Genomic DNA, 14,452 nt, shown 5'->3' with positions numbered 1-14,452 from the left:
TAAGACTACATGTAGGTACAGCTTTTCCTCAAGTTCACTCGGTCAGGTGTATCTATCACTTTAGCTGCTGCTCTTGAGACTGATGAAGAATGAGGAAATACGACTTGAACAACATTACAGGAGTGTTCAAAAACTCAGTTGCAGTCGAGAAGGTATACATTTATTGGAATGTTTTGATAATAACGATAGCAAATGTGAAAATTGTAAAGCAAGACCAACTGAAGATTTTTTTGTGATGTGATTTGTTATAAATTGATGTTATAAATATATATGTTTTTTTTTGTTTTTTTGTTTTTTGCAGGATAAAGATGGGTCTAACAACCCAGATCCTCATGTTGGGCATGAAGATGAGAACACTGACAGGGGAAACTGGAGTAGCAAACGAGAGTACATGCTCTCTATGATCGGCTATGCAGTTGGTCTTGGAAATGTGTGGAGATTTCCCTATTTGGCTTACAAACATGGGGGAGGTAAGTAACTTTTGAAAATATTTTCCACAATTAGTGCATGAAAAATGAAACTAGATGAGTAAAGTTCGTAAACAAACTTTGAAGTTGGCTTGAGAAAGCTAGACCAGAAAATTGAAGGTAGTTTTAACAGCTTTAAGTTTTAAGGTTTGAAGTTTTAAATAGTTTTATGTTTTAGTTTAGTGAGTTTAAAAGATAGATTTTTCAATAGATAGATAGATAGATAGACACAAATGTCTCTTATATTTCTCTCTGTTTTTGAATACTGCATCTCCTTTACATTTCTAGGGGCTTTCCTCATCCCCTACACTATCATGTTAGCTGTTGCTGGCCTTCCCTTGTTCTTTATGGAGAGCTCTTTTGGACAGTTCTGCAGCCAAGGCCCAATCAATGTGTGGAAAGCTGTGCCCATACTGCAAGGTAACATATGAGCACTTAAAGTGCCCCTATTAAGCTACTTTAAAGGTTCCTAATTTTGTTTTGGTGGTCTCCTACAACAGGTTTACATGCATCAAAGGTTAAAAAACACTTTAATTTTCTCATAATATACAGGGTGGGCCATTTATATGGATACACCGTATAACATGGGAATGGTTGGTGATATTAAAGTCCTGTTTGTGGCACATTAGTATATGTGAGGGGGCAAACTCCTCAAGATGGGTGGTGACCATGGTGGCCATTTAGAAGTCGGCCATCTTGGATACAACTTTTGTTTTTTCAATAGGAAGAGGGCCATGTGACACATCAAACTTATTGGTAATGTCACAAGAAAAACAATGGTGTGCTTGGTTTCAACGTAACTTTATTCGTTCATGAGTTATTTACAAGTTTCTGACCACTTATAAAATGTGTTCAATGTGGTGCCCATTGTGTTGGATTGTCAATGCAAACCTGTTCTCCCACTCTGAATGGCCCCCAAGGTCTCCCGATCTGACCCCCTTAGACTTTTATCTTTGGGGTCATCTGAAGGCAATTGTCTATGGTGTGAAGATACGAGATGTGCAGCACCTGAAACTACGGATACTGGATGCCTGTGCTGGCATTTCTCCTGCGGTGTTGCTATCAGTGTGTGAAGAGTGGGAGAACAGGGTTGCATTGACAATCCAACACAGTGGGCAGCACATTGAACACATTTTATAAGTGGTCAGAAACTTGTAAATAACTCATGAACGAATAAAGTTACGTTGAAACCAAGCACACCATTGTTTTTCTTGTGACATTACCAATAAGTTTGATGTGTCACATGGCCCTCTTCCTATTGAAAAAATGAAAGTTGTATCCAAGATGGCCGACTTCTAAATGGCCACCATGGTCACCACCCATCTTGAGGAGTTTGCCCCCTCACATATACTAATGTGCCACAAACAGGACTTTAATATCACCAACCATTCCCATGTTATTACGGTGTATCCATATAAATGGCCCACCCTGTACATCACCACATTTTTCAATGATTCTCAAACGACTTGTCAGTCTCTCTAAGCCTATTCTGCTCTGATTGGCCAGATGGCCCAGTCTGTTCTGATTGGTCTGCTGCGTACAGCACGTGTCCAAAACAAAACACACAATACCATACTGTAACTGAACTTTAGCTCCGGAGGCTTCCTCAATCCTTAGCGATTGTATACACTGCAAAGACAGTAACAATAGCGTTGATTTGACCATACTGAATAAATCTGAGCGTGAGTCCGATGTGAAACATTGGAAGAACTAGTTATTCAACTCAAACCTCCATCGCAAGAACGACTTGAGCAGGACATTTCTCAGTGATAAGCCGTTTAGGTACAGATGTTGCAACAATTCCTCACCATCAGCATTAACGTTACTAACGTCAATGATTAATGTAACATTAAAGTTTGTAAAACAAATCTTGCTCCATTCTTTATCTTTACTCAAAGTAGTAAGAACAACAGACAATCTGCATTAAAAGACACCATTTTAGGTAATAGTGGCCCACAGCTGCTTAGCAGAACTATTTCAGTAAGACAGTTAAAACGTGAGTTAGCCAGTTAGCCGAAGACCTACACAATATAAAACACAAAACTACAGTCAATAATTAAATGGGGTAGAACGGTTCATGAAAAAATCCGAACCATTCAATTCACTTGTCACGGTTCAAGACACGGTGTGTATTGTTCGGGTCCGCGCAGCGTAACGTTTTTTTTTTTTTATAATTTGGCATGTAGGCAAATGTTAGGAGTGTCCGACAGTATTGTTTCGGTCTAATGTGTGGGATCATTTTGGATTTAATGCTACATATGATGACAATGGCAGTGAGAAAGTGGTGGATAAAACCGAGACAGTTTGTAAGCACTGTGCAAAGATGTGTTGCAAAGATGTGTTGCTTATGGAGTTTTTCGGTTCCTTGCCACTGTTGCCTTTGGCTTGCTCAGTTGGGGATACTTAAATTGATTAATCGATTCACCAGTGCTATTGATCTGCATTACCAAACGTGGATGTTTTACACCAGAAACAAACACTGATGTACTATTTTACTTAATACTGTGAAGCTGCTTTGATACAATCTGTATTGTGAAAAGCGCTATATAAATAAAGTTGACTTGACTTGACTTATGTTAATGGAAACACTTCCAAGTGAGAGAATTTTCTTTACAGCAGGGGATATTGCCACTGCAAGCTGGTCTCGTCTCTCAGCAGAAAACGTGGAAATACTAATCTTCTTCCAAAAGAACATGAATGTAGAATTAACAGAGAAATGTTGATTTTTTTTGTAAGAGCCACCACAAAGTTAACACAAAGTTAAAAGTTAACACTAATAAATGTAGGTACTGACAATGACAAGAAAGCCTATTCTTTCAATTCTTTTTGTTCTCAGCTACAATTTGTTTCATTTACAAATAAATGAAAAGCCTGTTGAAATTAACAACATCTCCCTTCTTGCTGTATCAGAATCTCACAGATTTAATTTATGATTGTCAGTGCCACAATAATGTATCTATTCGTAAGATCAAGCTGCCTTATTCTTTCAGTTTTTTGATTACATGACCTTGAGAATAACATTTTTAAATACTGTAAATGGTAGATTATAAGGCTATATATTTTATGCTGATGTATGGTATTTCTAAAGTGTTAAAAAGGAAAAAATTCAATTCAAAATGTATACCGAATCTAACCGAAAACTGTGACCACAGAGCCATGATACAAACCGAACCGAGGATTTTGTTAACCGTTCCACACCTAATAATTAATCATACTTACAGGTTGTGATTCTGAGGAGCAAGATGGTCCAAATTAAACTGGGTACCTGACCCGAGTATATTTAATATTTAATTCAGTTTAAAGCCTGTGCAGACCTCTAGTGCTGACCCATTTTTCAAAAACAAGCATTTTGCGAATCTTGCGTTGAAGGGGCGGGTCAAGTTGTTCACGACGGCATTATGCAAATGCCTTTTCTAGTGACGTGTAGACATAACTGATTGGGATTCAAATTCCTGATGACTCATTTAGGCGGTTCAGAGTCAATTCTTTCTTTTGAGAGACAACTTTATTTATCGTGCGCTTTCAGCTTAACAATTTTGCAGACCATTTACATTCACAGACAGCTATATTACACATGGCATGAAAGGGAATATTTGAAAAACCATAATAGGCGCACTTTAAATTCAACCTTAAAGGGATAGTTCACCCAAAAAGGAAAATAGCATCATCTTTTACTCACGCTCATGTTGTTCCAAATCTGTATGAATTTCTTTCTTCTGCTGAACACAAAAGAAGATATTTTGAAGAATGTTTGTAACCAAACAGGCGATGGGACTCCATTGACTTCCATAGTATTTTTCCCCCTCCATGCTATTGAGGTCAATGGGGCCCATCAACTGTTTGGTTACCCATATTCTTCAAAATATTTTCCAAATTATGACAGAATTAACATTGGTAGAACTAGAAGCTGGAGAGGTGGTTTCTTAGATATGCACCAAAGATTTAGGTGGACCTTTACCATATTTTGAGGTCCACTAATCTGGTTAAATGCCTCATGGCTAATTTGTACATATATTAAACCAACCTTGAGACATACTAAGGACAAATACTCTGCTGACACAGTTAAAATAAAGATTGCATACTTACATATGCCCTCAGGACTTTTACATTAATGTTTAAGGAGGTTTGCAGACACTTAAAAACCCAACAGGTGCAAATAAAGTTCATGCTTATTAAACAAATGGATTCAAATGTGTCATTTATACCTTAAACGTATCTTTTCATGTGATCTTTTGTAGGTGTTGGCATCACAATGATGCTGGTTAGCACTTTTGTGGCAATCTACTATAATGTGATCATTGCATACAGTATCTACTACCTGTTTGCATCTTTTCAATATCCTCTCCCCTGGAGTGTCAAGAACTGCAGCTCAACAGGTTTGTTATACTGCTTCTCCTCTAAAGAGGCCAATGTTGCTGTGTCAGACATACCATGACTTTCTGCTTAGATAATGAAAGTATTTGGATTTTTCCAGATGAACTGGCTTTTTAAGGGATATGGGCTTTTCGCACTTAACCCTGTGACAAATATCTCTGATGGGAACTTCCCTACAGCTCTGTGCTTAAAGATAAGAGTTTATAACCATAACTAGTTTAGATCTAACTACCGTCTCGCATATGTATTTATCAAGATACTGTACAATCAAATAACAGTGCAGTAAATTGTTGTTTATACCTTATGTTGTATTTCAACTGCCTACAACGTTTCTGCTGCAGCACTGAATGTGACTGCTGAGAATCAAACCTGCCAGGATGATTTCTCAGCAGGCCAGAGCCTCAGCGAGAAATACTGGGAGTAAGTTGACATTTGTTTTTATACAATACCTGCTTGTCAGTGAAACCAGAGTTTGTGCACGGTTTTCATTTCTTCCCACGTTCTTGGATAAAACACAGACATGTTTAATGTCTCAAAATAGATCCTACATTTGTGACTAACTTATTGTTTTGGGTCATGTCAGTTCGGTTGGCACAGCACTAAAGACTTGCGGTGTGTAGTTTCTCCTGTTCTGAATTATTTCCTGTTGAAACAGGAAGTTTAGGTGGTTTATCTTGCCTTTTGATGTTTACAAGGCAGTAAGATTAAGCCACAAACACAAAAGTGTAAGTGTAAAAAGTGTCAAATGTTTGGTTTAAACATAACACCACCCAACACATTTATCTGATTTTAGAATCATTTATAATGTTTTAATAATTGTATAATGTTAATGGTAACGGTAACTATACAATACTGTTCAAAAGTTAAAGATAGTAATACTTTCATTCAGCAAGGACAAGTGACAAAAAAGACATTTATAATTTTACGAAAGATTTGATACATTTATTTTCTTTAAAGAAGCCTGAAAAAATATATACCATGGTTTCCACAAAACCATCAAGCAGCACAACTGTTTTGATAACATTGATAATAATAAAAAGAAATGTTTCCTGTGCACCAAATCAGAATGATTTCTGAAGGATCATGTGATCATGTGATGATTTTGAAATATATTTTTATCAAATAAATGCATTCTTGGTGAGCATGAGACTTAAAAAAAATTCTCTATTTAATTTTTTTTAAAATGATCTAAACCTCAGCATGTTTTAATCATTAGTCTTGATTGATAGAGTCAATGGGTCCATGTCACGAGGGCAAACTTGCAGATGTTACATGTTTGATACCCTGTTATAAAATGAACCCTGTTCCAAACAGCCCTGATCCCTGAGTACAACAGTACTGTACATTCATTCATGCGTTGTATGCAACTGGTATTCTCTGCATTCTTTTTTGTTATGTTTGTGTGTTTTCCTTTCTTGTCTCTGCATTGAACATTTTATTTGTCCTCAGTGAGGTGGCTCTTCAGCGGACCAGCAGTATGAACGAGACGGGGCCAGTGGTGTGGCATCTGGCCCTCTGCCTGCTGCTCTCCTGGATACTAGTCGGAGCAGCTCTCTTCAAAGGCATCAAGTCCTCTGGGAAGGTTAGTGTTTCACCCCAGAAACATTACGTTTTATCTGTACAATAAATTGTATTAAGAATGCAAGAGCATTTTGGATTCAATTGAACATAAATGGTATGTTTCAGGTGGTGTATTTCACAGCTACTTTCCCTTACCTCGTCCTTTTAATTTTGTTAATTCGTGGTGCAACTCTGGAGGGAGCGAAAGACGGCATCGAGTTCTACATCGGTTCAAAGTCCAACCTCACCAAACTGGCTGATGCTGAGGTGAGTAAAGATCGAAACACAATGGTCTAACCGCACCGGAATACCCATACTATAAATCGTACAGTTAACATAGGCTGTTTTTATCGTAGGTTTGGAAGGATGCAGCTACTCAGATCTTCTTTTCTCTCTCCATTGCTTGGGGTGGTTTGATGGCTCTGTCCTCTTACAATAAGTTTTACAACAACTGCTACCAAGACTCCATTATTGTGTGTGTTACAAACTGTGGCACCAGCATCTTTGCTGGTTTCGCCATCTTTTCTATCCTTGGGCACATGGCGCATGTCTATCAGAAACCAGTGTCAGAAGTTGCAAATGCAGGTAAGATCAGAAATGTAAATGCAGTGTTGTTTTTAATTTGTAAGCCAAAAACAAGTATGTATTTGCAGAACAATTTTTAATACAAAGCAAATAATAAAAAGAGTAATTTGTCATGAAAGCCATAGTTTAATCAAAAACAGTATACACTCTTAAAAATGAAAAAGGTTCTTTAGCTTATAAAATGTTCTTCACACTAAGAAAAAAATGGTTATTTTAAGAACTGTTGACTGATAGGTATGGTATTCGCCACGGAATAAAAAAATACAAAATGTAATTGCGACTTTTTATCTCACAATTCTGACTTTTTTTCTCACAATTGCAAGCGTACATCTTGCAATTCTGACTTTTTTCAGAAGTTATAATTGCAAGACATAAACTTCAATTACCTTTTTTTTTTTATTATTCAGTGGCGGAAACAAGCTTCCATAGAAAGGTTCTTTATCATCTTTGGATGAACAATTAAAACAGTTTTAGCAAGAAGCTAAGTTGCAATTTGTGTTTTAGGTTTTGGATTGGCCTTCATTGCGTACCCTGATGCCCTCTCTAAGCTGCCCATATCACCCCTGTGGTCAATCTTGTTCTTCGTCATGCTTATTACCCTTGGCTTGGACTCCCAGTTTGCAGGAATAGGTAAAGAATAGATTTATAATAAATCTTTTTTTTTTTTTTTTTTTTTTTTTATTATCATTACTCAAATATTTGATTAGAATCATGATCTGTCTACAGAGGTTATCACCACTTGCTTTCAAGATGCCTATCCCAAAGTTCTGAAGTCCAAACGGGGACTTGTTACGACAACGGTCTGCATTGTTCTCTTTCTGCTTGGCTTGCCGTGCGTCACTGGGGTAGGCAAACTGTTCTGAACAGCACTGATTAGGTTGAAGGTTCAGAGAGTCTTTCCAACTCACCATTACAAAATGAACTCAATTGTACTTTTAAAATCTATCTAAAAATCTATGTTTTGAAAGGCAGGAATATACTGGGTGAATTTAATTGACACATTTTGTGCTGGATGGATTCTCCTGGTTGCTGGATTACTGGAGGTCATGGGTTTATCCATCCTTTACGGTAAGTATATCAGTAATATGTTATATTATTCTTCAATTATTGTTCTGCCCTTTTCTAAAATTCATGAGGTACATTTTCAGGTGGTAATCGTTTCATCAAGGACATTGAGATGATGATCGGGGCCAAGAGCTCCCTCTTCTGGTTATGGTGGAGAGCTTGCTGGTTCTTTATCACCCCAGTGGTTCTTTGTGTATGATTTTTAAACACACACACATATACATACATACATATATATATACAAAATATATACCCAAATGTTACCCATTTTTGTGTTGATTTATATATATATATATATATATATATATATATATATATATATATATATATAGTGGTGGTCAAAATTGATGGCACCCCTGATAAATATGATACAAAATGGCTGTAAAAAATGAATCTGCATTGTTTATCCTTTTGATCTTTCATTCAAAAAATTCACAAAAGTCTAACCTTTCATTGAAGTAAAAGAATTGAGAGTGGGGGTAAATCACATTATAAAATAAATGTTTTTCTCCAAAACACGCTGGCCGTAATTGTTGGCACCCTGTTATTAAATACTTTTTGCAATCTCCTTTTGCCAAGATAACAGATTTGAGTTTTCTTCTATAATGCCTGATGAGTTTGGAGAACACCTGACAAGAGATCAGAGACCATTCCTCCATACAGAATCTCTCCAGACCCTTCAGATTCAGAAGTTCATGTTGGTGCTTCTTCTCTTCAGTTCACTCCACTCATCAGGTCAGGGAACTGTGACGGTCATGGCAGAAGCTTCATTTTGTGCTCAGTTACCCATTTTTGTGTTGATTTTGATGTTTGTTTTGGATCGTTGTCCTGATGGAAGATCCAACAACGGCCCATTATAAGATTTCTAGCAGAGGCCGTCAGGTTTTTATTTTTTATCTGTTTGTATTTGCTAGAATCTATAATACCATGTATCTGAACAAGATGTCCAGGACCTCCAGCAAATAAATAGGCCCACAACATATAAGATCCAGCAGTATATTTAACCGTAGGCATGGGGTACTCTTCATCCCTGGTTTGCACCAAACACATCTGCTGGGTTTGCTGCCAAAAAGCCCCCTTTTTTTTTATCTGACCATAGAATCCGGTCCCTTTTGAAGATCCAGTCGTGTCTGACAACTGAATATGCTGGAGTTTATTTTTGGAGGAGCGAGGAGGATTTTTCTTGAAACCCTCCCAAACAACATGTGGTGATGTAGGAGTTGTTTGATCATTTTTTTTTTTGGCTTTCTGACCCCCAAGACTCAACTAATCTCTGCAATTCTCCATCTGTGATCTTTGAAGAGTCTTTGGCCACTCAAACTTTCCTCCTCACCGTCCATTAAGACAATATAGACACATGTCCTCTTCCTGACAGATTCGTAACATCTTTAGTTGATTATAACTTCTTAATTATTGCCCTGATGGTCAAAATGGGGATTTTCAATTCTTTAGATATTTTCTTACAGCCACTTTCTATTTTGTGAAGCTCAACCATCTTTTGCTGCACATCAGAACTATATTCTTTGGTTTTACTCATTGTGATGGATGAGCAAGGGAATTTGGCCTTTGTGTTTCCTCATATTTAAACTCCTGTGAATCAAGAAGTCATAGCTGGACAATTTCATGTTCCTAGTCACCCTGGTGTGCTAAAAAGGGTAAATATTATGTATTATGTATCATAATGTGATTTCCCCCCCCCACTTTCAATTCTTTTACTTCAATGAAAGGTTAGATTTTTGCGAATTTTTTGAAGGAAAGATAAAAAGGATAAACAATGCAGATTTATTTTTTACAGCCATTTTTTATCATATTTATCAGGGGTGGCATCAATTTTGACCACCACTGTATACACACACACACACACACACACACACACACACACACACACACACACACACACACACAAACACACACACACACACACACACACACACACACACACACACACACAGACCTATATATAAATTGTAATCAATAATGATGTGAAATAACGTTTTATTGTTTTTAATGCAGATTATTCTTGTATGGTCCTTGTATACTTTTACGTCCCCCACATATGGCTCAGTTGCATACCCAGATTGGGGCATTTCCCTGGGCTGGTGTATGACTGCATTTTGCCTCATTTGGATCCCTATTCTTGCAACCTGGAATGTGTACAAAGCTAGCGGAGGCCCCTGGCAGGTAAAGCAGAATGCTCATATTTTTATCTGTTGGCATTAAGATATTAACATGCATAGTATATCAGTGGTGCATTGTATTCTTCATTTTGATCTCTTGTATTTTGTCGTACAGCGTATCAAAGCAGCCTGTTCTCCCAGAGAAGACTGGGGTCCTTACTTGGAGTGTCACAGAGGAGAACGTTACGGTACGAGAGGCGTGGCTGATGCAAATATATTTGTAATCTCAAATAAATTCACTACTAGGTTGTAAAAAATGTTTAACATAATCATAACAGTATGTAGCACTATTCTCTGTAGTTTATAACTTAACATAGTAAGTAAGATAACTTAACATGTTAATGTATATACTTTTAATCCCTTTGTATGAATTAATTGCATTCTAGTTAAATTTTTTGTGGATTTTATTTTTAATGATAAGTTTTTTCTTTTATGAGAAGTTTGTATGTTTACATTTATCTTTTTAGGTGCTCTTAATGAAACATGTAACATTTATGTTTTTAATGTCCAAATTGAAATGTAATATTCATATTTATCAATACAATGTAACTATTATATAAATACTAATCAATATGGGTATAATTACCAGACAATCTGGAAGATCTTGCATCTTATATTGCAAACATTTTTATCACAAAAAGGGGGGTTAGAAAATATTTAGGTACATATGATTCATATTGTTAATCAATGGTGTAACGTATTTGAGTAAATTATTGGTTACTGAGTATCAAAGATATTAGCATATTTTACTCTCTACTTGACTACATTTTTTAATTTAGTTTTTGAAGTATTATATGTTCTCTTTACTCCAATACATTTCTGACAAGTAATACAATTACTTGTTACATTTGGTTTTTTTCTGCAGCAGTTTATTTTTGCTACAAAATAAATTATATTGCCATCTACAGGTCATTGAAGGTACTTGTGCTTTTTGTCCTTACTCACCCAAAATTGTCAACAAGGCTACTTTATGTGAATGCAAGTGCATTAGCAGGAAGTTGTAAATCGCATGTTCCTTATATGAGATGAGGGCACGACTGCAGCCGGGGATGAGGCTGAAACCAGTCCAGAGTAGGCTTTGACTATTTAATTTTTCTTAACATTATTTTATTTATCCGTTATATCGAAGAGACCTTTTTGAAGTTATTGGTTTAACTTATGAAGTTACTTTTTGATATTGGTTTACTTACAGTATGCCCTTCTTGAGCACTTGAGCTTAACTGAGACTTGAGTGCTTGTAGACGTTTAAAAGGCTGTTGTGTCGACCTTGATTTATTTAAATAAGTTCAGTTTTATTTCAATTTTAGAAATAAACATGTAATTGCTCTCCTCACAAATCAACTGTGTCTTGTTTTTCATTGGCATGTCTCTTGGTTGTTGAGAACTAATGCATCTTTGAGCCTTCATTCAGTACGGGTTAAATAACACATCAGAGACCCACACGGAAGAAAATAAATAGTTGAATAAAGTCATTATTTTTGGGGTTTTTTTGCGTACAAAAAGTATTCTCGTCGCGTGATAAACTTAAGGTTGAGCCACTGACGTCACTTGGACTATTTTAACGATGTCTTTACTAACTTTTCTGGGCTGGCAAGTTTCAGTTACCTTGCAGCCTATGAAGTAGTGAGCCAGCTCTCAGATTTCATCCAAAAATATCTTACTTTGTGTTCCGAAGATGAACGAAAGTCTTACGGGGTTTGGAACAACATGAGGGTGAGTAATTACTGACAGAATTTTCATTTTTGGGTGAACTAACCCTTTAAGTAGCTACTTAAAAAAAATATATATATATAGGCCTATATATATATATATATTTTTTTTTTTTTTTTCTCAGGAAATGTTACCAAATGTGAAATCTAGAACAATAATTGTTTGTTGATACTACACAGGTTCTGCATTTTGCTTGTTCTTTCCAGGGTTTTATATATATATAAAGGGTCTATTATCCCAGATCATCATCAAGGTCCACTGTCCATCCCATGGAACCTCCAAAATTACTTTTTATTCAGCCAATGAATCTGTAAAGTTTCCAGAAAAACAGATTTACCTGTATGTGCAAGATTTAAGGAAAGAGCCTAACCTACTGTACCTACTGATATGTTTGTACACAGCAAGTGCAACAGCAGGAAAACTGATGACTATAGTACCTCTGAAAGCAGCATTTACTGACATTTTATTAGCTAAAGGAAAGTATATAATGGAAACTATTAGAGTGATGGTAAAATAATGCTTTACGTGCCCTGGAAGGTCTTGATGTTGTCAAACCCAAACACTGGCTGTTGTTTGCACAGGGACAGGGAACCATCTGTGGAGAATCCCATGCCTGAGTCGCTCCGATTGTCAGGAAGCAACAGATATGAAGTAGCCTGACCTAAAGTACATTGCCATAAAAACATTTTTCATTGTTTTTGCATAAGACGACAACCAGAGAACTAAAGTGTTGTTTGTTTTCTAGTCATCTCATAGTATAAAGTGTATAAAGTACAATATAATCCATCAAATGCCAGGAGGGTCTTCAGATGGCGTTTTATGTTAAAAAAATCACATGTAAAGAGTACAAAAGAAGATAGAGTATGAAAAAAAATTGTTCAACATTGAGCCCTTCCTATAGGTGTAATTATTAACACTGACAGTGCATTACAAAGCAGTGATAGAGGAACAATAATGAAGTTATGCATGTTTGAAATTTGAAACTGGAACTCACGGAGCTGCACATGCAGCAGTAGCTACACCTGTGATGCAAATACAATCATTTAAATCTCTTTTAGAAACAACTTGTCAAAGCACAACTGTGATTGAATGCGTACAGGGAAAACGAGGGCAATTATCCAGCTTATATCCAAGCTATTTTCCGTAATTGTGCAAGACTTCCAATACATTAGCCGCTATATAGGTATACAAGTAGAAGAATAACAATTAACTGCAGTAAAAGTGCAGTAAACAGTAAAACTATTTGCGCTACAAACCGGTGTATAATTATGACATTGCTTTAAAACTTTTGAATTTTAGTTGTTTTTCTGCTGTCTAAAGCTGTCCCAACATCGGATGCACCAATGTATCGGCCAATAAAAGCAATTATTTAGCTGATATAAGCTGATATTTTCCTGTCAATCAGAAAATGTGTCAGACTGCAACTCTGTGTGTGTGAAGAAAATGTCTTGTGTTGAGTTAATGTGACAATAATGCATTAACAGTTAGCAGTTAACAGAAAATAGAAACGTTAAAGTAGGTTCTATTTGATTTTATGAATCACCCATAGTTCAAGCCAGGGTTGCCATGTCTGGGTTTTTTCCATACACCAAACATTGGTAGTGCTCTTCCCATCCAATAATCGCAAAGGGCTTTGTGCTTTGTTACGTCTGATAAGAATCAAAGTATTAGCTTTTCAAATTCTGTTTATTTTATCACAAAATTCAAACAATAAATGGTGTTAAATGTGATGCTACAGATCGTTGTATATCGCGATATCGCAGCCTGGAGCGCGTCTTTTTCCTCTTTAATACAAGTTATATTAGAAATGAAGAAACATGCATTCCAGCGCAAGTTGAAACCTCAGTGCCTGTTGCCACCAATTCTTGTTGCAGGTCTTTTGCAGCCACTGGAGTGTTTTTCTGAACCTGCCTTCTCAGAAATCTGGTTGCAGCCGTTTCCTTTTTCTACCCTGTCCAGGTAGTGTAATCGCTGTTCCTTTAACTTCTAACTAGCAAACTATGCTTCCAAAGTTGTCATAGGAAAATCTGGTGCCTTAGCTATCTTTTTGTCCTGTTCTTTGTTTGTGAAGGGCGGTTATGCAGTGAAACGTGACACGACAAACCTAGCTAGTTCAGATATTTCATGTGTTCTAGCTCAAGCACGTCTAGTGCAACTAATGAAGCCCTTGATTAGTTGCATCAGGTGTGCTTGAGATAACACCTGTTTTCTTTCTCTTTGTATTTTTATATCAATATGGTGATTATCCTATTCAAATCAATGTGATCAATGATTTAGGCCAAAAGTAATCAAGTTTACACCACTTTTATTTTGTACAAGTAAATTATATATGACATTACACAAATTTCATCACTAACTAATTTTAATGTTTTTTTGACGAATTGATAAAAACAACTTTGGGGAGAACTTTTGAGGACAAATGCACAGCCTTTTATGCCAGAAGAAAAAATTACCACACTATACTATAATGACCACTGAGACATGGTCTCCAAGAAAGAAAAAAACAACAATTGA

The 14,452-nt window shown here is 36.4% G+C and overlaps 1 protein-coding gene across 2 annotated transcripts; it reads left to right on the top strand.

Annotated features, from left to right (window-relative positions):
- Positions 1 to 30: 30 nt before the first annotated feature.
- Positions 31 to 11,562, top strand: slc6a14 (solute carrier family 6 member 14). 2 transcript variants are annotated; one of them, XM_081357408.1, is made up of 14 exons: positions 31 to 152; positions 302 to 470; positions 756 to 887; positions 4,706 to 4,843; positions 5,183 to 5,261; positions 6,291 to 6,423; positions 6,528 to 6,668; positions 6,758 to 6,986; positions 7,491 to 7,616; positions 7,713 to 7,831; positions 7,955 to 8,054; positions 8,135 to 8,244; positions 10,065 to 10,232; positions 10,344 to 11,562. In XM_081357408.1, exons 1-14 carry the CDS (start codon positions 90 to 92, stop codon positions 10,479 to 10,481), a joined length of 1,845 nt encoding a protein of 614 aa, XP_081213534.1. In that variant the 5' UTR covers positions 31 to 89; the 3' UTR covers positions 10,482 to 11,562. The 2 variants fall into 2 exon arrangements, with proteins under 2 accessions (XP_081213534.1, XP_081213535.1); XM_081357409.1 differs by lacking the exon at positions 10,344 to 11,562 and having other exon boundaries at positions 38 to 152; positions 8,135 to 8,201; positions 10,065 to 10,157.
- The last annotated feature ends 2,890 nt before the right edge of the window (positions 11,563 to 14,452 follow it).

Source organism: Scardinius erythrophthalmus (genome assembly GCF_964197995.2).
Source record: "Scardinius erythrophthalmus genome assembly, chromosome: 25".
NCBI classification, from domain to species: Eukaryota; Metazoa; Chordata; class Actinopteri; order Cypriniformes; family Leuciscidae; genus Scardinius; species Scardinius erythrophthalmus.
Note: the sequence above shows the minus strand (reverse complement) of the source record. Positions and strands in the feature narration are given on the sequence as shown.

Bases quoted from the DNA above. Each gene is read 5' to 3' on its own strand.
- slc6a14 (XM_081357408.1), top strand. From the start codon at position 90: ATGAGGAAATACGACTTGAACAACATTACAGGAGTGTTCAAAAACTCA. The intron at 4,844-5,182 runs GTTTGTTATACT...TTTCTGCTGCAG, and splicing joins CAAGAACTGCAGCTCAACAG to CACTGAATGTGACTGCTGAG. The intron at 6,424-6,527 runs GTTAGTGTTTCA...GGTATGTTTCAG, and splicing joins GCATCAAGTCCTCTGGGAAG to GTGGTGTATTTCACAGCTAC.